Below are 27,500 nucleotides of genomic sequence, written 5' to 3'. Positions count from 1 at the left end.
CTCAATCGATGTCCAGCACACATGACATTCTGTTACTCTCTTGCCTGTTAACACTGTTAACATGCTTGCCTGTAACGGCAAAACTTGCTCTTTTACACCTCCTACAGACGCTTTATGTAACTACACCTGTAATTTGTTTCAGCCCTTTTTTCCTCCTCACGTGTGCTTTGAAGAGCCTTTGCTTGTAAGTTGTCTTGCTTTAGTTCCTGTGGTCGCTTCTCGCCCTTAAGGTTCCGTCCATCTGACGTGTCCACACGTCATAAGCAATCCAACCGACGGGTTGCAATGACGTGTGTACATGTCCTAGTGCATCTTCAATGATATCAGGCCAGAGAATAATATTTTGAATTTTTTCCTTTTTTAATTTTTGAGTGGGACTCCAAGGCCACCGTACGCTTCGCTCTTCGTTCATGCGCGGTCCCGTTTATTTATCGTTTACCGCTGCAGAAAGAATGCCTCGTATCTGCACACACACACACACACACACACACACACACACACACACACACGCACACACACACACACCCTCTCTCCATCTGTCTTCAAACCATTTCAAAGATAAAGGTATATAGTTGTACAGGAGGGTATGCTGTGTTTTTTGGCCTTTTATTTTGAAATACGCCGTCAGCAGGTCAGGAGCTGAGCGGAGCTCGGGCGGAAAGGTCCTCGGATAAACATTTACAACATGATGTACAAATATTTATGAGTACAGGGTTGGTAGGATCAAGATAAACATAAATATATGGAGGCAGATACAGTGCACTCTAGGCAACGGGGTGAGATCAAAATGAATTATCATCGCACTTGTTCAACGTACACACAGACGGTATAGTGGAAAACTCTTAGGTCCCAAAACTGGTACTTTTCAGGATTCAATAAAAATCTTCTTCAAGCCCGAAATGGATCGCGTTTCGAGCTTACATATCTGCTATTTTCGGGACGCAACCCAGCACTCTTTATCTACTGGAGATGGAGGTGCAACGACATGGATTTGGACAACAAATTAGTTCAAGGCAAAATGCTGCGTTCCAAGTTCAGGTTGCATTTCTTTCACCATGTAGTTAATGCTACATTCGTGGTCTGGAGGAGAGGGCAGTTATTTTACAGACTGCGTAAAAGGGCAGGGGGCTGAAGCCCCCTTTGATGTCTATGTGTGCACGTCCCTGGACAGTATTGCATCTGACCCCCAGTGGTTGTACTGGGGGGGGGGGGCTCCCTGGGGGAGGGGGGGGATGAGGCCATCAGATGGATGATTAGATAAGACCCTTTAGTTTGACTGCTGATGATCCTGAACAGAATCCCAGCCAGCACACCACACGTACGTACGCTCCTCCTGGGACCAATGGGGTCATGTGTGTTTTAAAGCTTTTGTTTGGTTTTGCTCGAAACTCTGCGCTGACATTAAAGAGGCAGGGGAGATAATGGACACAGGCACAAACAAAACCAGAGGCCCGCCCCGGTCCTTTCATCTTCTCTAGTCCGCGGAGCACGAGGAGTTAAAAGGGGGACAAAGTGCACCAAAATAATGCACAGATTAAAGTCATTACGCACATTCTAGGGTGCTCTGTTGTGAATTATTCATTGTAGGGCCTTGCGTGAGTGCGCGGCATTAATGCAGGCCTTGATTTGAGTGTGCTGGCAGTGTCTGGAGAACATGGCCTGTCAACAATCACTAAGGTGGAGTGTTTGTTATTTAGAGCCTCGTTTGTAGTTTTGTCAAAGACGTTGTCGTCGTGCTCCAGAGGATTCAAAGCGTGTTTGCAGCAATAGAGCGCGTTTCTTTCCGTGCGTTTTAGCAAATCCGAAAAAAGAAAAACGCCACGCAAAACATCCTTGCAACACCGAGTGCGATGAGAATTATTTTAAATTAGTCACAATGTTTTCGCAGAAGGAAATTGAGTGGAGCAGCAGCAGTGAGGATGAATGATCTCCCTGATCCCGAGTTCAGCTCGGGGCCACTTCTGTTATTTTCGTCATGTCTGTTTAGTTATGTTAGTTTATGTGTTGTTTATACCCCTATTATTTCACTCCCTTCGGGAAGGAGTGATTTAGCTGTATGTTGTGCCCCTGTCTGTTTGTTAGGGTGGTGGGAGTGAAGTCCTTCTCGCCATCCTCACCTCCCTTTTCGTTTGTTGTTCGTCTGAAATCGTTGAGAAAATACAGAGTTACCGTGTGTGGGTCCCCGGAATATCCAGACCCCCAGGAACGCGCCCAGGGGGCCGGCAAACGCTATTTCCGTGCTCGGACACAGCCAGCCAAGGATACACATAACTGTCTATAGGAGTGGTTGCACCACTCAAAAAAATTATATTGACAGGGGAGAGTGCCATGCAGGTCAGACATTGTGCGTAAGAACTGGGGAGAATTTATATACACACACACACACACCCACGGACTGACAGTCCCAAGAATACATTATCGCTATAATGTCCATAGAGGAGCTTTTAAACTGAGAACTGAGAAGTTTATAGATGCTATGTCTCTCTCCTCGTGTGCGTGTGCACGTGTCCACTGACTCATTGGCTGCAGAGTGAACGAGTCAGTGGACTGCATTGAATTCCAACAGAGGGACATGCAAGCCTTAAAAGGCACATTCCGTGTATAATGTTTATTACCCAGTCTGAAATCCACATGGGTTTTTATGAAGACATAATTTGTGTTCAAGTCAACAACACTGTTATGTTATCAAAGCCACACTCATCCTGTTTCTAATTATTTATTTACTGACTCATTATCATATCTTTCATCCGTTTCACTTGACATTACATGTCAAGCGTTCGCAATCTTGTATGGTCCCCGTCACTGTTGATTTCGTCGACTAAAACTATGACGAAAACTGACGAAAACTAAATGGAAACTGCATGAAAACCAAGCTATGGTGATTTTAAAGTAAAAGACTAAATTGTGTGGTGCCACTCAACGTGACTAGTGGGTTGGGCTTGCTGGATGCATGGCCCATTAACCCCTTGTATTTCTGTGTGTGAAGTCCTGTCGTCACTCGCTCATCCCCTGGTTCTAAAGTCCTGACGTCACTCTCCTGGTTCTGCCTGGTTCACGGAAGTAATGTCTCTATATGGAGAATAACATGGGGTCATCTTAAAATCATTTCATATAAGCGTTGTGGTCCAAAAATAAACAATCTGTCTTGGCGTTATTGTCAGGGAGGTGTCTCTGTGTCAGTCACTCATATATATGATACAGTCAGTTTCAAGCGAAAACTAATTCAGTAGCAGTAACAATAACGTTTTCTATGTCAGGTGATTCTTCATATCCATATGAGTGAAACGGCCGAGATGACATGTTTATTTTTCAAACACAGTTCTTATATGAGGCGATCTAAAATCCCCCTATGGGGATTACAATGCAAATAAATAGTACATGAACCCGTGGATTTATAGCGCCCTCTACCGATATTGCCGTCAGACTTTGGTGCTCTATTCTATAGAGCACCGAAACGTTGAGAACCCCTGCTATAGAGTCTATAGCAGGGGTTCTCAACGTTTTTGGCCGGGGACCCCCGGAGAGTCTTTGGCAGTGTCTCGGGACCCCCGCCCCGCCCCCTCCAAGCCCCCAATATAAATGGACTGCTACAATAACCTTAATAATAGAGACAATACACCATAATAATAAATACTGAAACCAGATAATCATTAGGGAAGGTGTATATGTGTACTATATGTAAACTCTTCATTTCCATTTTCCAGCCATTCAGTTGCAGCAAAAAAAAAGGTTTTCTTTTTTTTTTATATAATTCGGGGACGCCCCAAAATAATTTGGCGACCCCCAGAGGGGTCGCGACCCACGGGTTGAGAACCCCTGCTCTATAGCTGAGGGCTGAAAACACCTGCGTGCAAACAGAAGCAGTCAGGCATTTTTGTCCGAAAGGATTTCCAAAGAAAGACCGTGCGGTCTTGTTTCCATTCGGGTCCCATGCACTCACTCACAGTCATGAACAATAATCTAAAACCTCCTCTCCCTCTGACCTGCTGACAGGTGACATTTTAGGCCTGTTTTGACCCATTTAGGCCATTTAAAATATGTCTTCTAAATCCAGACAGTTTCCTGAAATACCTATGTAGCCTATAGTATGTCAGTATAGTGCTCAATATTCCATGTCAAGGACCCCCAAAAATATATGTAATTGACCGCCGACCCCCATTTGAAAATATGTTGTTCCAGGGATCCCCCAGAAGCAAAGAATTCAGTTAAAAATGTTCGCTCTGAAAGAATATATTTTTCAAAGAATTGAGGCACATTTTCACGATTTTTCAATAATAGCAGATACAAGCTTGTGAGCTTGTAGATCTGCTATTTTTCAATAGCTAAAGTATAACATAATAAGCTTAAAACAGGGGTTCCCGTCGAGGCCAGTGATTTGCTTGTTTTAAGGGAAGGGGGCGGGGCATTCCACACCTGAATAGCAGTAGGAAGGTGAATTTTCCCATATTTGTTTTAGTGGGTGGCACCAGATCATTGTTTACGCTCCCTCTAGTATTGTGGCTGTCGCTCACGTTTTGAGTTCCACTCCAAGGAACAGCAATGTCCACGTGTCCCTATGTCCCTATGTTTAACAGTAGGGGCAAAAGTGGCAGAGAGAGATAGTGTTGCACTGTTGCCTGCTAATTACAGAGAGAGAGAGAGAGAGGGGGGAGAGAGAGGGAGGGGGGGGGGGATGACGGTCCATGTGTCAATATAATCCACTCACTCCACAGTCATATGAGGAGAGATGACGGTCCATGTGTCAATATTTCTACCCACTCCACAGTCAAATCAGGAACCATCAGCACCTTTGAAGTCCGACATGCAAGCTTTTCTTTTTTCTTTTTTTAATCGTCTCAAATTGACCATGTCGGCTGGTCCTCTGGCCCGACAATTATTATTATTATTATTATTTATAGCAGTGGTTTAATTTCCACCCTTTTTATGTCAAGGCCCATTATTGACTGTGAGGAGAGATAACAGGCAAACGTTGATCAAAATAACAATTCTTTTAAAATTAAGTAATGCAGATGCATGCACTTAACAATAATTCAACTCTTGAGAGCGTAAAATGAAACCACATGGACCCTTATGGGGTAGCCAGAGTTGAAGATATATATAAGGGTTCATTTTGGTTACCAACTTTTATCTGGGGATCCCCCCCCCCCCCCCCCTCCTCAAGGACCACTGGTTGAAAACCGCTGTTTTAAAGAAATACACAAGCGGCTTGATTTGGTAAGCAACATTGTGAATTTGAATTGTCAAAGAAGGCAATGTTTTTTGTTGTGTGCATGAATGTCATTGGGTGGGGGGGGGGGGGGGGGGGGGGGGGGGCTTCACAGAGATTATGAATCCCCCCCCCCCCCCCACCCTGCAAGTCCACCCTCCCTCCCTAATAAGATCCGGAGCTTCTTAACAGGAAACAATCTTCCTGTCTCAGTGACATCATCGCTAAATCCGTGCGTGAGATGCATGCATAGGGCTGACCTCACAGCCTAGTGGATTTGCTCAAATCTTTTTTCCAAACACCCAGACAAATCCCCTGCAAGAAAAACACCTTCCCGAGTGACAGGAATGTTGGTTATACCGAAGAGAGAGAGAGAGAGAGAGAGAGAGAGAGAGAGAGAGAGAGAGAGAGAGAGAGAGAGAGAGAGAGAGCGGAGGGAACAGGTGGGAACGAACCCGCGGCCCGCCCCTTCGGCGTGAAGCACAGCCCCGAGTTGGACTTTTTTGCTGCTCTGGATTAAATTCTGAGCTTGTTCTCACCATCATTCTTAGAGCAGTGGTTGGTCTTCAACCTTTTTCATATATCAAGGCCCATTATTTATTCAGCATTTGACCAGATTCAGCCTCTCTCTGCAGACCCAAAAGTAAAGAATATTTCTGTTGCAGTTGGATAAGATTTTGTCCACAATTCTGTGCTGTATTGATGTTGGTACTATAGGATAGACAACAAGCAATCACTGATCAACATGATTATTAATAAGATTATTATTATTTTATTTTCATTTGGTAAGCCTTTTCTTACGTATTAAACTTGACTAATTGAAATGAACTTGACTTTAGATCATCACAGGCTAAAAGATTTATTTTAGTTCCGTTCCGCAGTTACTTTAATTTATTTATTTTGAATCTTTCTGCCCTTTCCTGTGCTTATTCTATGATAAAAAAAGTACTATGAAATATGTAGGCATTTATTGAGAAAGTGTTAACAATACACTTTGCACCTGCTATAAATAGCCAGTACAAAGAAATAGGCCACGCAATGGCAACGTCCTGAATAAGGGAACAAGCACTTGGGTTGGTTGGCTCTTTTTTGAGTGGTGCAACCACTCCAAGGAACAGCAATGTCCGTGTTGTTCACGTGTGTGACTATGAGCACCAGTACCAATGAGTACCAAAAGTGGCGCTGTTGTGCCAGAAACAGAGAGAGAGAGAGATAGTGCTGCACTGTTGCCTGATAATGAGAGAGAGAGAGAGAGAGAGAGGGGGGGGGGGAGGGGGGGGGGGGGTTTGCACCACTCAGTTCACACGGGTGTGCTTTTTTGTTGTTGCTTGCGTGTTGTTGGCGAGTCCAACGATCAACGCCCCATCTATCCACCACATTTCAGGTTTTCAGCTTTCATGACATGTACTGTATTTTCATATACTTTCATGTACTGTATTTTCTTATACTTTCATGTACTGTATTTTCCCCCCTCTCGACTCTCTGTGTCTGGACTTGTTTTGGATCTATCAAACACAATTCTATCATGACATTTTTTTTTCTTCCTTAAAGCACCAAGTTGAAACAGATTCCGACATAAAGCAGTCCCAGCGGCGTGGAGAGTATAAGACCTCCAGTGCTTTTGGGAGAGTTAAAAGCATCTCGCGGAGAAGAAAGAGAAGGATAAATAATAACAGTACTGGCGGAGGGAGTAAAAACATAAAACAACACATAAATAAAGGCCTTAGTTTTCTTAGGGAAGTGGTGGGCTTTCATCTTCCTATAACAATAATGCTCTCAATCAGTATGTACCCCTCTAGCCTCCTGTGTTTAGGTCCAGGAAGCTTCCACTAGCTGGGAGACATGAAAGGCCTTCAGTCACATTGTATGGACTAGTGGGGCTCTCTATACTCTCTCCTCCACATTAAGGCCTTCAGTCACACTGTATGGACTAGTGGGGCTCTCAGCTATATACTCTCTCCTCCACATTAAGGCCTTCAGTCACACTGTATGGACTAGTGGGGCTCTCAGCTATATACTCTCTCCTCCACATTAAGGCCTTCAGTCACACTGTATGGACTAGTGGGGCTCTCAGCTATATACTCTCTCCTCCACATTAAGGCCTTCAGTCACACTGTATGGGCTAGTGGGGCTCTTATATACTCTCTCCTCACACAGTCACACTGTATGGACTAGTGGGGCTCTCATATACTCTCTCCTCCACACACATTAACCGTTTCCGTCCATCCAACGTGTCCACACGTCCTAGGGTTACTTCCTAGTGTACCGCGGCAGAAATAATGCCTCGTCTCTCCTAATCTAGAGCGCTCTCCGTGGTTTTGATCTGATGGATATACTAAGCTCTTCATTTCTGACCTCTCGTTCAAAATAAGAACGCAATGGATTATACAATCAGTGTTCAAATGCATGCCCTATTAGTTGGCCCGCTATGAGCTTGTAGGTCTGCTAAAATGTAGCACAAATTTGGAATATATATTCTTTCAGATTGAACGTCTTTAACTCAAATCTTTGCTTCTGGGGGGTCCCTGCAGGAACAAGGGGGTCAGCGGCCAACTACATATATTTTTGAGGGAACGATTGACATAGAAACATGGGATTTTTCAGAAAACTGTAAGGATTTAGAAGACATTTTGTAGAATCGTCCTCAAGTCTAAGGTCTAAATGGGTTAATAACAAAGTGATATACAATATTAGGCCTATATGGTCGAATATGACATCAAGGCAATTTAATAGCAATCTGAAGTAATTACGTTTCTAATCCCGACGTCCCGTCCCTGCATGCACTTGTCCCACATACTACACAATTATTCTGTCCCTCAAATCAAACTCCCAAAGTATTGGATCTGGTCGTCACTCCCGCAGCAAACCATAGCAGGACAATTAAAAAGTCTTTAGCCAGGGTAAGCTCGTAGCGTGGCACAGAGTGCCGCACTACGAGCTTGTATATCTGCTTTTTTTTCCCTTTTTCTTTTTCATCTTGAAAATGTGGCACAAATATTTTGAATAATTATGTATTCTTTCAGAACGTTTTTAACTATATCTTTGCATCTGGGGTGGGGTGGGGGGGTCCCTGGAACAACATATTTTCAGATGGGAGTCGGCGGCCAATTACACATCATTTTTGGGGGTTCTTGACATGAAATAGTTTGAGCACCATGATATAGAAACATGAGGTTGAATCTGGTCTGATCTGACCTCAATGGGTTAACTACTGTGTTCAGCCTCCGCCGCTCCATCCGCTCAAAAGTGGTGGCGTTCTGCCAAGCAGTAAAAGTGTCATTTATCTTTTTTTAAACACAATCTCTCTCTCTCTCTCTCTCTCTCTCTCTCTCTCGCTACCATTTTTTGCCCAGAGTGTCCACTTTTTTTCTCCCAATGCTAATTGGTGCAAGGGTGTGTGGGAGCTGGTTAATATCTTAATGCCAGATGGTGATGCTAGAAAAAAAACTAAACAAAAAAACTAAAACAAAATGTACCTCGCTCGCTGCCTGCGCACTCGTTTAATTGTTCCAAAAACAAGAGAGTAGCTGCAGGAGTATTCAGAAACCTGTGAAAGAAAGGGAGCTGTGAAAGGCTCAATTGCACTTGTTCATTTTGTTCGTTTTCCGACTTGACGAGATTAATGAACAAAATCTCTGTTAAAACTAAATGCTTTTTAGTTCCAGTCAGTTGTGGTTCCGCTGCAGAAAAATTTAATAGGAATGATACTCTCTCTCTCTCTCTCTCTCTCTTTGTAAAATCCACTCCGCACATTTGTTTTCTGTCCCACCCACTTCCCTTTATCTTTTTTCTTCTTTTTTTTGTTACCCTCCCTCCCCCTCCCTCTCCCTCCCTCTCCCTCCCCTCCTCATCCCCCTCCTCTCGTCTTCCTCTCTCGTCTTCCTCTGTGCCTCAGCAGCACTTGCGTGGCTTAAAGAGGAGAGAGAGAGAGAGGGGGGGGGGGGGGGGGGGGATGCACCACAGACAGCACAGGCCAGGGGCAGCCCCTCCTGTTTTTTTCCCACACAGAAAACAGAACCACCACCCCTCTGCTTAGAGCGTGGCGATGGTACAGTCCAGCTTTGCATGCGTTTCCCCCTCTCTGAGTGGGTCGGTGGTGTGTGTGTGCGCGTGTGTGTTTATCTGTGTGTGCGCGTGTGTGTCGGAGGGCCAGGGGAAGGACTGTGAGACGAATTATTAGTCCCTTTTGGAACGGCTTTGGATGTACACACACACACACACACTGTGTCTGGAGGGAGAAAGGCACAGTTGTTCTCGCTATAATACCGCCCAGCGCGCCGCGAGTTCGTCTTCTTCTTCTTCTTCTTCTTCTGGAGAACAGTATAATATATATTTATACTTTACATGCTCGCAGTTCTGGTGAATTGTTTGAAAGCTGTAGAATGTATTGCGCCTACCCGGTCCCTGGAATGGGCAGTAACTCCTTAATGTATTACTACAATGGCAAATCGGTGAGTTGTATGTATGTGTGTGTGTGTGTGTGTGTGTGTGTGTGTGTGTGTGTGTGTGTGTGTGTGTGTGTGTGTGTGTGTGTGTGTGTGTGTGTGTGTGTGTGTGTGTGTGTGTGTGTGTGTGTGTGTGTGTGTGTGTGTGTGTGTGTGTGGGGAATGTATCTGGGTTTGAGAGAGAGAGAGAGAGGTGGGGAAGACAGCTAGGGATCTTTTCCCTCCTTTTGCTGTTTCTGTTGTCACTACTGTTATGTCTAGACTTGTATAGTTCATCCTTGGGTTTGACAGGGAGACATAGGTATACTGCATGTTGCCTGCTCTCTCTCTCTCTCTCTCTCTCTCTCTCTCTGTGTGTGTGTGTGTGTGTGTGTGTGTGTGTGTGTGTGTGTGTGTGTGTGTGTGTGTGTGCACGCGCGCACATGCACTTGTGCACGTGTCTTCTATCTGCTTCAGCCATATAGTTGTGTGATACTGTACTGCACTTTATAGCTGATATGCACAGGTCTGTTGTGAACATAATACTCTCCCAGCAAACATTAGAAAACGTACTAGTAGTTCTTAACTACTTGTGTCTTGTTGTACATAAAAAGAACACCCTCTGAAGTGTGTGGTTCTAAGTTATATAGATGTGAATAAAGTTAAAGAGCCATTTCTTCTTTCACTTTCTTTTAGTGTAGACAGAATTAATCTGCGTTTACTTTTAAGTTGTAGTTTAAGTTGTTGCAGTAGTGCAATTTATTTGTACTGGCTGTGTTTTGGCCGAGCTGCAGAGACTGGGTTGAAATAATAACAAGTGGGAGTCTGGGAATGATTAAGGCAAGAAAAAGAGAGAGGGCTGCCTGTTGAGGTTTAGACTTTTTCCTGTTTGCAGATTGAGCTCCAAGCAGAAAGAGTGTTGCTGTTATTCCATCTGTCTTTAATCACGTGGGGACATTCTTGACGCTACAGGGAGCCTAATGTGATTTCTGGGACCTCTCAGCAGCAAAGACTCTTTGATTTGGTTCTTTCCTTTTCGCAAAATTTGATGTTTCATAATGGGGTGGTGGTGGTGCATTGTTGTTAGGCAATACTGTGTGTGTGTGTGTGTGTGTGTGTGTGTGTGTGTGTGTGTGTGTGTGTGTGTGTGTGTGTGTGTGTGTGTGCGCGCGATGGAGAGAGAGAGAGAGAGAGAGAGAAAGAGAGAGAGAGTGCACACTGCACGTGCGTGAGCATTGATGCCTCATCAGTTGTGACAGTTCCAAGTTAATCAGGATCACTAAATGTAATCATATGTGGCTTTCTTAATTAACCATAATTAACACACTTAGAACAGCTCTTCAGTTCTTAATTAACCAGACACGCATGCATAGAACAGCTCTTCAGTTCTTAATTAACCAGACACAGAGTAGAACAGCTCTTCAGTTCTTAATTAACCAGACACAGAGTAGAACAGCTCTTCAGTTCTTAATTAACCAGACACAGAGTAGAACAGCTCTTCAGTTCTTAATTAACCAGACACACAGTAGAACAGCCCTTCAGTTCTTAATTAACCAGACACAGAGTAGAACAGCTCTTCAGTTCTTAATTAACCAGACACACAGTAGAACAGCTCTTCAGTTCTTAATTAACCAGACACACAGTAGAACAGCTCTTCAGTTCTTAATTAACCAGACACACATAGAACAGCTCTTCAGTTCTTAATTAACCAGGCACACATAGAACAGCTCTTCAGTTCTTAATTAACCAGACACACAGTATAGAACAGCTCTTCAGTTCTTAATTAACCAGACACACAGTAGAACAGCTCTTCAGTTCTTAATTAACCAGACACAGAGTAGAACAGCTCTTCAGTTCTTAATTAACCAGACACACAGTAGAACAGCTCTTCAGTCCTTAATTAACCAGACACACATAGAACAGCTCTTCAGTTCCTAATTAACCAGACACACCGTAGAACAGCTCTTCAGTTCTTAATTAACCAGACACACATAGAACAGCTCTTCAGTCCTTAATTAACCAGACACACAGTAGAACAGCTCTTCAGTTCTTAATTAACCAGACACACCGTAGAACAGCTCTTCAGTTCTTAATTAACCAGACACACATAATAGAACAGCTCTTCAGTTCTTAATTAACCAGACACACAGTGGAACAGCTCTTCAGTTCTTAATTAACCAGACACACATAGAACAGCTCTTCAGTTCTTAATTAACCAGACACACTGCATGTAGAACAGCTCTTCAGTTCTTAATGAACCAGACACACACCAGAACAGCTCTTCCTAGCAGGTTTTTGGGTCCTGCAGCCCAAGGCTGTATTTTATTCCCCTGCCTGAGCTGAGCTCTCTCTCTCTCTCTGGTGAATTTCAGTAATCCTTAAATAATGAAATTGTCATAAGCAAATTACACACAGAGATTTTCCACCGTTCATTAGTACCGGATGCTTACTCCGTTACGTAAACTTTATTTTTTTTGTACGTCGAAAGTGCAGGTCTTAGAAGAAAAAAACAGCCAGTCGGGGCAGATATTTTTTTTTAGACTTCTTGTCTGATGTGTGTTTAAAAAGTTCAGCTTGCTCAGACTTGTGTTTTAACTTTCCCCCCTTTATAAAGCCCATTACGGCCATTCCTTGTTTTTTTCTTCTCTTTTCTTCCCGCAGCACACAAAAAGCCATCACTTTGATCTCTCTCATATTAAGTATTAACAGCCGTTGCGTTGTATAGTTTGGGTCGTGGAGAAGATTGGGAGCATGTGGAGCAGCATGGGTCAGAGGCTTGTGATCAAACGGCACGCTGATAAATAAGCAATACCAACATCATCATCATCATCATCATCATCATCATGGTTTTTCCTCGCACGGAGAAAGGACAATAATGTTCGTTCTTATAGCATCAACGTACTGTAATCCATGTGAATTTGTTAAAAATAACGGAGTACATTATAGGCTCGCCATCTGGAGCACTGTGAAGGGAGAGCAGAGTTTTGTCCTGGCCACGGAACAAATACAGAGACTGTAGCATAGAGCAGCTCTCTGATATTATCTTCTGTGGCTCATTTAGTGCTAAAAAATGAAATGAAAACCTTGATATATACTACGCAGAATAGATTGTCTTTCTCCGTTCCTTCCTTATTTAGCTATTTAGACAAGTGCGAGTTGTGCGGGGCATCTGTTGTGCCAAAGGAACAAGTTCAAAAGGTATTCAACAAAGACAAAAAGAATATCTGGCGATTTGAGTTTTGTGTTTAAAAATGTGGTTTTGCAACTTGCGATACACATGTAACACTTATATTTCTGTGCAACAGATTAAACCTCAATGAAGATTTGGTATATTTTGCCATCACTCATTATAGGAGAGAAAGACACCTTATTTTGCGATTCCGGGGTTTATCTCATAAAAAGAAACTCGACGCGTCATGACACTATATGCATGTAAATTTGCCCACAACGCTGGCATGCGACGAAGTATAGAATAAGTGCTTAAACCGCAGCGCCCCCAATATGGTATAAGGTGAAGCTTTCAAAAACAACACTTGCTTTGAACCACCTGCTCATGAAACCCTTTCATTGAATCCTGTGCACAATAGGTCTCTGCTGCCTGTCTACAGCAGGTATCTGCTGCCTGTCTACAGCAGGTCTCTGCTGCCTGTCTACAGCAGGTCTCTGCTGCCTGTCTACAGCAGGTCTCTGCTGCCTGTCTACAGCAGGTCTCTGCTGCCTGTCTACAGCAGGTATCTGCTGCCTGTCTACAGCAGGTATCTGCTGCCTGACTACAGCAGGTCTCTGCTGCCTGTCTACAGGTCTCTGCTGCCTGTCTACAGCAGGTATCTGCTGCCTGTCTACAGCAGGTCTCTGCTGCCTGTCTACAGGTCTCTGCTGCCTGTCTACAGGTCTCTGCTGCCTGTCTACAGGTCTCTGCTGCCTGTCTACAGGTCTCTGCTGCCTGCCTACAGCAGGTCTCTGCTGCCTGTCTACAGGTCTCTGCTGCCTGTCTACAGGTCTTAGCTGCCTGTCTACAGGTCTCTGCTGCCTGTCTACAGGTCTCTGCTGCCTGTCTACAGGTCTCTGCTGCCTGCCTACAGGTCTCTGCTGCCTGTCTACAGGTCTCTGCTGCCTGCCTACAGCAGGTCTCTGCTGCCTGTCTTATTATGTGTGCAGATTGCATATCGACGCGGCAGTGTTGTCTGTCTGGTTAGTAGTGACGCTTTGCTGGGGCTGGACAACGCCGGGGATTGATGGCGGATTATAGATGAAATCATAGAGATGGGATTACAATGATTTCTGAAGAAAATAAATTCCCTGCATGCGCATTGCGAGTGGAGGTCATTTCTGTCCCTATATTCATTTCTATCGTATCTGTGGTTGGAAGCAAGCAAGCATGCCTGGTTGAAATGATTTCTTGCCCCCCCCCCCCCCCCCCCCCAAAAAAAAACAAAAAAAGTATATAAATATTATTATTATTATTATTATTTTCTTCTCAGATTCATGATAAAGAAATGCTCGATCCTTTTGAGATTTGAGGTATTTGTGAGGATTTGAAGGTTGTAAATGTATTTGTCTAATCGGTTCCTTTCCGGTCCTTAAAAGATCCCCCTCAGGCCCCATGCAGTGACTTGTTAACCGCGGAAGTGTCCACGTTTTATCCCTCTATAACATTCAAGAAAAACATGAAATGTAGCCTGCATGCATACAGCAGATAGAAATGACGTTGCATCCTATTATTATTATTATTATTATTATATTATATTATTTTATATTATTATTATTTTTATTACATCTGCTTGCTAGCTAACACTTCAAGTTCATCTCTATGAAAATTGTTCTGGGGGGGGGGGGTGTTCTTTCATAAATATCACAGGGCATTCCCTTAACCTATAGGGCGGGAACCCCTTTTGGTGTTAGCATTATGTTAAGCTTTAGCTATTGAAAAATAAAATAGAATCTGATCTCAGGTCAAAATGGGTTAAGAAACACACACACACACACACACACACACACACACACACACACACACACGCATGCAAGCATGCACGCACGTACACACACACACACGCTTGAATGTTTTGGCGAAGGGCCTTTGGCCGACTTTGTGCAACGACATGTTTGGAGATGTTCTTTTCATGCAGGGCCTAGTTGTGCAGCGTATATATAGTTCAGAAGAAGCATTGTGTCTGCGCTGCATGCTCTTTAGCCCTTCGTAAGTGAGCGAGATTCAGACTTGAAAAGACGTTGCCCCGAGGCGGCGGTTTGATTCCAAATAATGACATACAGAAAACAGGACACGCCATTGTCAACTGGCAGCCATCCCACTTTGAGCCTCCCTTTTTGAACTTTCGTAGCCGTTGGCCTGATTTCCCTATAGCTGCATTCAAACGTGTTTGGATATCTTTTTTCTTCTTGCCTTGCCGTTATAATCATATGTTGCATCCATAATGCCGACAGTTTGAATTTGTATTTTTCTCTTTTTCCCCATTTGAAGTTGCGACTGCCGTGACATGAAGAGATCAAAGGCTGTCGGTAGAACAGATACGAGGGGGGAGAGGGGGAAGGGGGGGCTGGGTGGTGATGGGTTCTTTACACAGTAAAATCATGAGTGTTATAAGTCCAACCCCCCTGCACAAGCTCACAAATGTAACCAAATGGACCCATAAGGGTCCATTTGGTTACATTTGTAGACACCCGTGGAGTTCCAGTACGGATAAATCATGAACACTGAGGATTTTACTGTGTAACTTAGAGAAGCACATCGCTGTTAAGATGCAGTGTTGTGAAACACCTACTCCACCTGATCATTTGCGGTTATACAATATTAAATGGAAGATTGGCAGGATGTTTATTTTTGCATTGACACACACGCATAGAAATATACATTGTTATTAACATACTATATCATATATAATATAATATACTAAATAAATGCTTAAACGTGTAGCTAGGTGTAATGTTAGAGACCACAGAAGTGAACCTTTCAAGCCTGTTTTCTCAACTCGCTGTTTCTCTGCAAGACATTACTCTAAAACTGGTGGGTCAAACTGAACAACCAATATGTCAATTTGAAGCTATGATTCCCTGCTTTCATATATAGGTAAAAATAAGAAAATGGCTGCACACTCGTTGCCACGATGCTGTATACTATTGACAATAATCCAACGTTTCGACCTAGGAGGTTTTCTTCAGGGAATATTTCCTGAAGAAAGTCTAAACGTTGGATTCTTGTCAATAAATATACAGCATCTTGGCTACGAGTGTGCAGCCTTTTTCTTATTTTTACTTGTTTACTGCCTTAGGCCAGCACCTCACCAACACTGGTGTGCACCCTTTCCTGTTTTGTCTCCCTGCTTTCATATCACATGAAAAACATGAAAAAAAACGCAAATTCAAAAAAAGTCCCTCAGTCAAATTTGGCCACATTTATGCATACCTGACTTAATATAATATTTAAAACTGTTACTTTTCCGGGTTCAAAAGAGCATCAAAAGCAGCAGATCTTCAAGCTCTACTTGTGATGCGTTTGTGTGACGCTGCAGTAGAGCGGTAATTTACGGGGAAAAATAAACCCACTAAACCTACTGAATATGGAGTTAAGAGGTTTCTTCCCCGACAGCAACAACCACGTATCCAAATTGGCCTTGATGAGACGGCTTTTTTTTAAAGCAGGAAACAAGTGGAAACTAAACTGGACGCGATCCTTTTCTTGTGGTAAACAACACAGGCGCGATATAAACCATGAGGCAACTATTACTTCTTTTTTTGTTTAAGTGTGTACTTGTGTACTCGCTGCACAAAGGGGATGTCCGTCCGTCCTCAAACAACAAGCTGACAGTATAGAGTCAGTCAATGTGTTGTTGTGTTGACTCTGGACTGACAGTATAGAGTCAGTCACTGTGTTGTTGTGTTGACTCTGGACTCAGTATAGAGTCAGTCACTGTGTTGTTGTGTTGACTCTGGACTCAGTATAGAGTCAGTCACTGTGTTGTTGTGTTGACTCTGGACTGACAGTATAGAGTCAGTCACTGTGTTGTTGTGTTGACTCTGGACTGACAGTATAGAGTCAGTCACTGTGTTGTTGTGTTGACTCTGGACTGACAGTATAGAGTCAGTCACTGTGTTGTTGTGTTGACTCTGGACTCAGTATAGAGTCAGTCACTGTGTTGTTGTGTTGACTCTGGACTCAGTATAGAGTCAGTCACTGTGTTGTTGTGTTGACTCTGGACTGACAGTATAGAGTCAGTCACTGTGTTGTTGTGTTGACTCTGGACTGACAGTATAGAGTCAGTCACTGTGTTGTTGTGTTGACTCTGGACTGACATATAGAGTCAGTCACTGTGTTGTTGTGTTGACTCTGGACTGACAGTATAGAGTCAGTCACTGTGTTGTTGTGTTGACTCTGGACTGACAGTATAGAGTCAGTCACTGTGTTGCTGTGTTGACTCTGGACTGACAGTATAGAGTCAGTCACTGTGTTGTTGTGTTGACTGGACTGACAGTATAGAGTCAGTCACTGTGTTGTTGTGTTGACTCTGGACTGACAGTATAGAGTCAGTCACTTTGTTGTTGTGTTGACTCTGGACTGACATATAGAGTCAGTCACTGTGTTGTTGTGTTGACTCTGGACTCGGCACGCTCGTGAGTGACGGCTCTTTAATTAATGTCCTTGTTGTGAAAAGGAGGGAGGAAAAAAAGCCGTGTGTGTGTGTGTGTGTGTGTGTGGGTGTGGGTGTGTGTGGGTGTGTGTGTGGGTGGGTGGGGCGGGGGTTTATTAATGCGTTGACTGGTTAGCCCTAAAAGAGGATAATTAGCATGATCCACTGCCATATGCTGCCCATTGAGGGTTTCTGGGATCACCACAGAAGTCCTGCCAGCCCAGGTCACATGTGTGATGCAGGGGAGAGAGAGAGAGAGAGAGAGAGAGAGAGAGAGAGAGGGGTTGCTTTGCATTACACACAACAACAGTACATACTGCTCGCTCAGCAAGCAACCCGACTGCCCTGAATGTCAAGCTTAGAGAGCTGACTGGAGTTCTGGAGAGATATTAAGCACGTGTGTGTGTGTGTGTGTGTGTGTGTGTGTGTGTGTGTGTGTGTGTGTGTGTGTGTGTGTGTGTGTGTGTGTGTGTGTGTGTGTGTGTGTGTGTGTGTGTGTGTGTGTGTGTGTGCGCGTGTCCATGTCCGTGTGTGTGTGTGTGTGTGTGTGTGCGCGTGTCCGTGTGCGTGTGTCTGTCGGTGAGATTGAATTCTACTTCATGTATTTTGGTTGCACTGCACCTTTCCTGTCAGCATTATGTCATGATTTGTTGGTGGTGTTAATTGGCGCGGGAAGAAAAGCAGCTCGCACCCCCCAAGTATAAACCTCTGTAAAGGCTCGCTGCGCGTAATCTAGGGAGCTCTCCGTGGTTTTGACCAGATGGCTATACTTCTGTCTTCATTTATGACTTCAACATGCCTCTCGCCCACGGAATATTAACGCTTCTAGAGAGACTCGATAGTAATCATCGTAAGGTAAGCAAGCAACAGTATGCCTCCCGGTTTTTCAGAGTAAAAGCTGCTACATCTGCCCGGTACCCTGAGCTTCTATTTTGAAAATAAATCCCGGCTCTGATTGTGTTAAAAGACATAAATGTATACATAATACTAAACAGTGCAGAATATCATAAGTCATCATTGTCCCATTTCATCTCACAGAATCCACATTACAAAAAAAAAGATATTTGGTAAACAGTTTAAAGGGCCTTGCAAACAGGGAGCGATAAAACGCACCTATAGTTCATTTTCAATGAGACCTGCATGCATTTTTGCTCGGAGATGTCGCTGTGCGACAACGTAAGAGTATTTACGTGAGCGCGGTCCCGTGAATTTGTTGCGCACGTGCTCGTTACGTGCACACGCCCACGACTCACCAGACCTGGATTCTGTTTCGCTTGCGTTGTCGCGCCCCTCTTCAACAGACCTGGAGGAGACCTGTCTTGATCCAGACCCTCTTCAACAGACCTGGAGGAGACCTGTCTTGATCCAGACCCTCTTCAACAGACCTGGAGGAGACCTGTCTTGATCCAGAACCTCTTCAACAGACCTGGAGGAGACCTGTCTTGATCCAGACCCTCTTCAACAGACCTGGAGGAGACCTGTGTTGATCCAGACCCTCTTCAACAGACCTGGAGGAGACCTGTCTTGATCCAGGCAACAACGCCTGCGTTCCTCGCTTCACGTTTGCAAGGCCCTTAACACAAATTCTCCATTTAGACCTTTAGGAAATTCACAGGCGTGCAGGCGGCTTCACCCCTGGCAAAGATCACACTCCTGTGAAGTGAGGGGCGCTCTCATCATCATCATGCCAATTAAATCGTCACATTCCGTGCTGCAAACACACACAAAGCTGTGCTTATAGGACTAGCACCCCGCACAAATGTGCATCTGCTATTTAAAAAATGAATCAGACAGACAGACAGACAGACAGACAGACAGACAGACAGACAGACAGACAGACAGACAGACAGGCAGGCAGGCAGGCAGGTAGGCAGGCAGGATCTGAACAGCAGGTCCTGCTTGTGATTTATGCTACATGGCGACGTATTACGGGCCTGGTGCTGTCTGTCTGTATGTATTTACTCTATCCTCTCTCGCTCTCTCTCTCTCTCCCACCCACCCACACTCGCTCCCTCCATCTGGACTGGATGAAGTCACAGAGACCACATCACTGGTGTTTGGCCTCTAGTGGCTTTGATCCTCCCATCTAGATCCACACACACACACACACACACAGCTGTACAACAGCGTGGTCTTTGTGCTTCTTTTTTTGCTCCCTTTTCCCTCACCAGCCACCAGCTTCGGCAGGTAGAAAAATAAAGGCAAAAAGCCGTCTGTGTTTTTCCCCTTCCAGTGCTGCTGCTGGCGCTGTAATTAGTTGTGAAAGCGTGTGTGAGTGAGTGGCCCGTCGTCATTATGCTTCCATTAGATGCCCAGATGATCTGAAATGCAAATACCTCCTGATAATCCACCTCTCTCTCTGCATGAGCCTTAAACCCAGCACTTCTGTTTGAGAGACTCACTGCCTTTTCCACAGTCATTAAAGTGTGCGTGCGTGCGTGTGTGCGTTTCTGCGTGTGTGTGTGTGTGTGTGTGTGTGTGTGTGTGTGTGTGTGTGTGTGTGTGTGTGTGTGTGTGTGTGTGCGCGTGTGCGTGTGCGCATGTGTGCGCATGTGTGCGCACACATGCGGTTGTGTTTGTGTTTGCGTTTGTGATTTTTTTTGCTTATGCATGGATACTTATGGGAGACCACATGTATTTCTATTTCTATGCCCTCAGTACTGCATAAGTCTGCATAATTTCGCTGGAATATCGCAAATGTGTTTTGAGTCTGTGTGCTCCTCTCCGGGGGTTGAGTTTACACAAGCGCTGATTAACCATTTAACCCATTTCCACCTGAGATCAGATTCTACAAATGTCTTCTAAATCCTGACAGTCAGTGATTCTCAAACTATTACATAGTCAAGGAGCCCCAGAATGATCTGTATTTGGCCGCCGACCTCCATGTTGTTCCAGGGACCCTTCCAGAAGCAAAGATTTGAGTTTAAAGCGTTCGCTCTGAAAGAATATATATTCAAAAATGTGCCCGTGGGGCCTCTATGGCGGTGCCCGTTGGAACGATGCAAGTTGGAAATGAATGCCCCCACCCAGATATTATGTCTGTGTCTCTTTTATGCCCATATATGGAGTTCTTTGCCAGGCATGCCCAAATATGGAGTCTATGCAGACGTCAGAATGGCCAGCTCTGGACCCTTAGCAGGGGCCCTGTTCAGAGCCCGCGCAGAGGCCTTTCTGGGGCGGTTCTGGACAACCGTGGGTCCGACCGACTCGACACCGGGCACTGCACTGTATTTTGTCGGGCCTTGATGCCATCGTAATGGCCGATTTTACACATGCTGAAAATAGCTACAAGCTCACAAGTTGTGAGCTTGTAGATCTGCTATTTTCAGCATTCAAACCAATTGTAAAATTACTTATAGTGGATCTCTTGCCCACTAGTCCCTTCCTATCATTTTAGTCTAATTTTTATTTGTTGACGAAATTGTCAATATATTTAGTCTTAGTTTTCGACTTTGGCGCTCTATAGCAAATGCCTCTTCCATGTAATGAAACTTCTGCACTGACGAACGAGCCCAGCACAGAAAGCCTTGCGGTTCCATACTGTATGTTGCTAATATTTATTTTTGTTTTGTCTCGCGGCAGGTGTACGCGCCGTCTCCCAACTCGGAAGACTTCAACAGAGACTCGCCCTCCTACTCGTCGCCTAAACCCTCCAGCAGTATGTTTGCAAGCACTTTTTTCGGTGAGTAATTTAGATTGTTTTTGCATCCTGGGTTGTATTATCTGCTGATACTGCTGCTATATTACGTTGCTGTCTGTGCAGAAACCTCTTTCATCCATCCATCCATCCATCCATCTTCAACCGCTTATCCGTAGTCGGGTCGCGGGGGCAACAGCTCCACCAGAGTTTTCCAGACTTCCCTCTCCAGAGCAACATAGAAACAATGCCCGACTTGATCGAACTACATGCAGCGTCACGCAAAAAAGCCTCAAAGTAGCAGATCTGCAAGCTGGAAGCTTCGGCACTACAGCTGTAAAATAGGAGTATGAATCGGCCCTTAGTTTCTCGGAAGCCGAGAGTCAGGAAGTGAATTTATGGCTATGTAACGGGTAATCTCGTGTCACCAGGCTTTCCAACTCGGGAGGAAAGCCTGGTCTGTGTAACAAAATTGCTGTGTGATCCGTGCGGGAGCAGATGATATCGTTACATCATGTTTGTAGTCATTGTTTTGTAGTCAACCATCAACATGGAACTTTCTTTTCCTCAAACCGGACAAATAACAATAAAAGCGTGCCTCGTTCTCTCTTTTTTTTTGGGGGGGGGGGGGGGGGGAAGGAAGTTCCAGATTGATGGGACCGGCCTGATGACTACAGAACCATGACTACAACTTGACTACAACGATATCATCATCCGCTCTCAACCCGATCATAAAACTGAAAAGGAATGCCCGCAAACCGAAACATACATCTTGTGACTGTGATCAGTGACTTATTGGTCATGAATAAAGCTCGTTTTTATTAAAAACTGAATCTAGGAAGAGAATCCGAGATAATTGCATTTGGGGAAAAAAAATTACACATGGAGGCAGACTTTTTTAGTTTAGTTATTATTTTTTGACGAAATTATATTTAGTCTTAGTTTTAGTCATAATAGCTTAGTTTCCATTTAGTTTTCGTCAGTGAAGAAAGGTAGTCGATAGTTTTAGTCGACAAAATCAACAACACTGTCCTTGGACATGAAAAGGTTTGAGAGAACCAACTGATATATTACTGTAGTCGTTCAAATGAACCTCAGATACAGAACTAGGTGAAACGGCATGGAGGATGATGCCTTTATGTGATGTTTAGAAACTATTTGTCGAGCCTTTATTGTACTGTACACAGGGACAGTAATGACATGCTTTTTTGGGGAGCGGAGTAACTGTATTGCACCGTTCTGCTGTACAGCTTTTGTAACCATATTAAATGACTTGGTAGCCTAGTTCTCTGATGCGGCCAGACAGATTGAATTGTTTCTCCACTATGTAAACTGGGTTACACATATATATATATATATTTATATGCAGGCTGGTATTATGTCTTTGTGTACAGTCTGACTTCCAGGTCATAAAAGAATAGCAGAGGCCTTGTGTGTTATCTGTGTGCATGCGTGCGTGCGTGCACAGGACACGAGACTCATGTTTCAGTCCCCAAAAGCCACACAAATATTATTCCTTCCTTCCACGACCTCGAGATAGGATGGGGGAGGGGGGGGGGGAAGCCAGGTCATGTTGGGATTTGGGAGGTTATACTTATTATCAGAAGTAGGAAGGGGGGGGGGGGGGGAGTGTTTAGACCAAAACGGTGTGCTCTGGTTTACTTAATTTAAGTAAAGTAAATGGACGCCCTGCAACCAGTGTTGTTTTTGACAGCATTTTGATTTTAGTTTCAGTCGTAATCTCTTGAATAGGTTTCATTTAGTTTTAGTCATATTTTAGTCACCTGGAATGTCTAGTTTTAGTCGACTAAATATCATGAGATTTTAACTCGACTAAATCAACAGTTGATTTAGTCGACTAAAATGTATTTTGTCGGGCCTTGATGCTGTCATAATGACTGATTTTACACTTGCTGAAAATAGCCGACCTACAAGCTCACAACGCGTTGCGCTGCGATTTTCTGCATGTGTGAAATGACTTTATGTGAAATTACTTTATTCCAGTTATTTATACTAGATCTCTTGTCCACTTTTTTTTAGCACAGGCAGACTCTTCACTCTTCATACTAGAGCATGTCTGAAATAAATGTCTGAGCTGAAATCGACTGAATTAACCCAACTAGGACGGGAACGCATCTGTGTCGCTTTTAGCGTTTAACCACTTTAGTATTTTTTAAAGTAGCGCGGCACCGAGTGCTGCGCTACAAGCATGTAGATCTGCTACTTTTTGTAAACAAATTGCAAAAATTAACGTTTAATTCATATATTTGCTTCCGGGGGAGGGGGTCCCTGAAACAACATATTTTCAGATGCGGCCAATTACATCTTATTTTCTTGTGGGTCCTTGACATGAAATAGTTTGAGAAGCACTGACACAGAAACATGGTGTTTTTCAGAAAACTGTCAGGATTTAGAAGACATTTTGTTCGAATCTAACCGCATCCTAAGTGTGTTAACACAGTGTTGTCCATATGCTATGAATGTAAGAACGGAACCCATTTTCAATTTGCTCGGTCGTTGTGCATTACAACCACCACGTTCACTCAGCCTTGTTTGTGTATGATTTTCAAACTAAACAACAAGATGTCACCACCCAGTGCAGCTGGATCAACTTCTTACCCGAGGACAAGCTATTTCTTGTTTTGCTTCAGTTCTATTTGAGCACCGACATCTTGAATTCGTTGCAGTAGTTGCTGCTTATCTCCATAATTATTTCAACTTTTATTGTGTGTTCTTTTCGCAATTTAACCCGTCCACAAAGTAACCATTTTTGTATTGACTTGTTTTGATTTTGTTTGAAATGTAACCATTCTGCCTACTGTCAAATAAAAAAAGGTATCAATCAAAAGTATCAGTTTTGGACCCGACAGAGATTTATTTATTTATGTATTCACTCATTCATTCATTCATTCATTCATTCATTCATTCATGTGATGAACTGATGTGTTTGTCGTTCATTAGATGGGACCCACAATTCCTCTGACCCGTGGAACTCGTCCAATGGGATCAGCCAGCCCAGCTACAGTGGAATGCTGGGAGGGTCTTCATCTCACATGCCACAGTCAGGAAACTACAGCAACCTGCACTCACACGACCGACTGGTGAGCACGCACGCACACACACACACACACACACGCACAGGAGAAATATTGAATGTGAGACGCTCGGATCAGGTGGCGAAATAGCTGCTGCCCACCCGGAGGTTCAAATAGAGCGTGACACTAAAGCATCAAAAGCAGCACCACCAAAGCTCAAATGTGGTGCCAAGCAACGCTTTTTGAGCTTGTAGATTTGTTTTTAAAGATGGAGTGCTGTGATTTTTAAAACATTATTATAATAGGAGGAAGCCTGATTGGCTAACATTGGCTTTCAAAGTTTACAGGATTGGCCCGTTTTGAACAAACAGCCTCAAATCATGAACGCAGTGTGCAATTTCACAGACGTTTCTACTAGGCAGAGGAGTATATCCCACCCTTTTCACATTGGCCTGTTATAGCGCCACCAACAGGTGGATTTTTGCAAAACACATTTTTGGAATAAAATGGCTCAAATTATCCAATTATCCGTAAGAAGAAACGGCACCCTTTTCACAATGGCTTATTGTAGCGCCACCAGGAGGCCACAACCTGTACTGCCCTGGTGGAGACCTGTCCCCCGAGGGGCACTTTTTCTAGTTTGACTTCAAATAAAGGTAATTTCCACATCTCTTTCAGAACTACCCTCCACACTCTGGCTCTCCAGACATCAACGCCAGTCTTCCTCCCATGTCCAGCTTCCACCGGAGCAATGCCAGCACGTCACCGTTCGTCTCTGCAACGCACACCCCATCTGTCAACGCCACCGACGGGGTCATGGGTATGTTCTAACAGTACTGCTTTACTCTTTTATTGCAGCTAGCTGTTAGCATAAAGGAAGTTAGCCTGTGCCACCATCAGCGTTGACTTTAAGAGAAGGAGTTCCACCCCCCCGCCAGCCCCCATACACACACTCACTACACACACTTTGCTATCATTAGCCCGAGGTTATTTAATCCATTAAATTATAGCGCCCAGTGATTTATAGCACCGGAGCACATTTAGCGACGGACCGGATGCTATCCCGGATGTGGCTGAAGTAGCTAGATGTAGCCAAAACACAAAGGGGGACAACGGAGACAGCGCCTGTTTCACCTGACACATTATTACTATGTTCATTTTTAGGATTCAAACAAGGAATGATTACAGTTTTGGACATATACCCGACAAGTCATTCAATGTTTTCTACTGTACCTCATGGCACAGAACGAATCAAATAGACATTGAGAATTTACACTGGTGTTTTTTTTGTGAACACCACGGTGTGGTCATACAGATACAAAAACAAACAAAGAGCAGATCTACGAGCTTGTAGAATATTTGAGAATGTGACGCAAATCTTTGAATACATTTAGAGCGAACGTTTAACTCAAATCTCCAAAACAACATATTTTCAGATGGGGGTCGGTGACCAAATACAGATAATTCTGGGGGTCCTTGACATGAAAAAGGTTGAGCATAATGATGTTTTTCAGAAAACTTTTAGGATTTAGAAGACTATTTGTTTTATGGGTTTAATAATAATGATTGTGTTTGGTCTTCTTAGCTGCTGCATGTCGGGGGAACGCCACTGGAACTTCACAGACTGGAGATGCACTGGGCAAGGCTTTAGCCTCGGTGAGTACAGTACTGTACGCTCCTGTGTGATCCAATGGGAATTCTGTCATAATGGCTTGCCAGCCCCAGTGTTGATTTTGTCGACTAAAACTAAGACGAAAAATGTCCGTCAACTACCTTTTTTCACAGACGAAAACTCTATGGAAACTAAATGAACTAAGCTGTGATGACTAAAACTAAGACTAAATGATATTGACAATTTTGTCAGCAAATAAAAACTAGACTCATAAAATGTCCCTAGACTCATCTAAAAGACCATCCCTGCATCCCCGGGACTCATTATATTGAAAACCTATTTACATCACTGTTTGTGATATGGCATAAGTGTTGTATAAAGAATATAAATTAGAATAATGGCCTCTCTCTCTCTCTCTCTCTCTCTCTCTCTCTCTCTCTCTCTCTCTCTCTCTCTAAAGAAGGTGACCTCAATGGCCATGTTGGGAATTAAGTGCTATACTGAATGCTGATTAAAAAAAAAAAAAACCCCACAGGATATTATTTGCGGTTGTTTTGGGGTCTAAGCCTGGATAAATGTAGGCTTAAACTAAGAGTGTTCCAAGGAAGGGAATTGGACATTGTAAAATACTCTTTAAATCCTATGGATTACACACAATATAGTTTGGATAATATAATCAAGCCTATCGGTTGTACTGTAATGCATCTCCTGTAGTGTTAACCACATGAACCCCAGCGTCCATATTCTCGAGGGGGGGGGTCAACATCTCTGATCTACAAGCTCACAATGATCGACTATTTTTTGGCAAAGAGATTTCCAGTTCTCTAAGACAGTGGTTCCCAAAGTGGGGAACCACCAGGGGTCCTTGAGGGAGTTCCAGGGGGTCCCCAGCTAAATTATAGTTTGTCACCAAATGGACCCTTATGGGTCTGTAACTCTGAGAGCGTACAAATGGAACCAATTTCCATTTGTACGCTCTCAGAGTTACATGTACATTAACATTGATTTTACAATATGAATCGGGGGTCTCAGAGATAGAAATGCCATTACATGGGGGGGTCTGTAGACTAATATGCATGTCAAACTTAATGAAATTAAACGGGTTGTGAATCAACCGTCAAAATCTTCTCTTATGAGGGGTCCCTGCCCTGGCATATGGTTTTTCAAATGGGGGTCCGCAGTCTCATCAGTGTCAATTTGGGGGTCCTTGACATGAAAAGGTTTGAGAACCACTGACATAGAAACACAGGTTTTTTCGATGTCAGGTCTAAATGGGTTAAAAATACGATCGCCAGATTAACTTTATAGCCGATTTTGCTTCCGGGTTCATTTTGGGGTGAATTTTGGGGTCTTAAATTATTATTTTTTAAACGCCGGAGTCAATGAATGGGTTTAAAAGTGGCCTACAGAAAATGTTCCCGTTCAAACGGTAGATAATGATGAAAAGATCTAAAAGTATAGATCAAAGTTGACTGCGTTTGGGGAAATAGATCTATAGATGAGCCTTTATACTGGTGTGCACGACGCACACCCCCAATATTAGAAAAGTGTGCGCTCATTGGGGTGGGTGGGTGGGCTGCGGTGGGGGTTTGATAATCACAAATTAAGTCTTTTTGTATTTCCAGACTCAATTCTATTAGCATGACAAAGCAGCGGTGAAATGGACACGGTCGGCTTGTGTTCGGGGTTGGGGGGTGGTCGAGGGGGGTTCTAACCGCTGTGGCTCCTATACTCCACAGGGGCGCTCTTTGCGGGCCCTTTTGTTCTCCGCCCCCTTTTAAATTGGCCGTGCTTATTGCCCCCAACCCCCCCCCCCCACACACACACACACACACACACACCCCCACCTAAGCCGCCCGCGGAGCCTAGCCGATGAAGGGGCGGGGCTTCGTTTATTCCAGTGAAAAATGGCCCCTGTGTGTGTGTGTGTGTGTGTGTGTGCG

At 43.9% G+C, this 27,500-nt stretch overlaps 1 protein-coding gene across 2 annotated transcripts in view; it reads left to right on the top strand.

Annotated features, from left to right (window-relative positions):
- tcf12 (transcription factor 12) overlaps window positions 1–27,500 on the top strand; it is a 139,724-nt gene that overhangs the window by 82,050 nt on the left and 30,174 nt on the right. For both annotated transcript variants that reach the window (XM_080759483.1, XM_080759484.1), the window contains 4 exons: window positions 20,856–20,955; window positions 23,872–24,011; window positions 24,624–24,765; window positions 25,531–25,601. In XM_080759483.1, the coding sequence (XP_080615609.1) occupies window positions 20,856–20,955; window positions 23,872–24,011; window positions 24,624–24,765; window positions 25,531–25,601 (453 nt within the window). The remainder of the gene's footprint in view (window positions 1–20,855; window positions 20,956–23,871; window positions 24,012–24,623; window positions 24,766–25,530; window positions 25,602–27,500) is intronic.

Source organism: Protomyctophum bolini, assembly GCF_963924005.1.
Source record: "Protomyctophum bolini genome assembly, chromosome: 1".
Classification (NCBI taxonomy): Eukaryota; Metazoa; Chordata; class Actinopteri; order Myctophiformes; family Myctophidae; genus Protomyctophum; species Protomyctophum bolini.
This window is presented reverse-complemented; position numbering and strand designations above follow the sequence as displayed.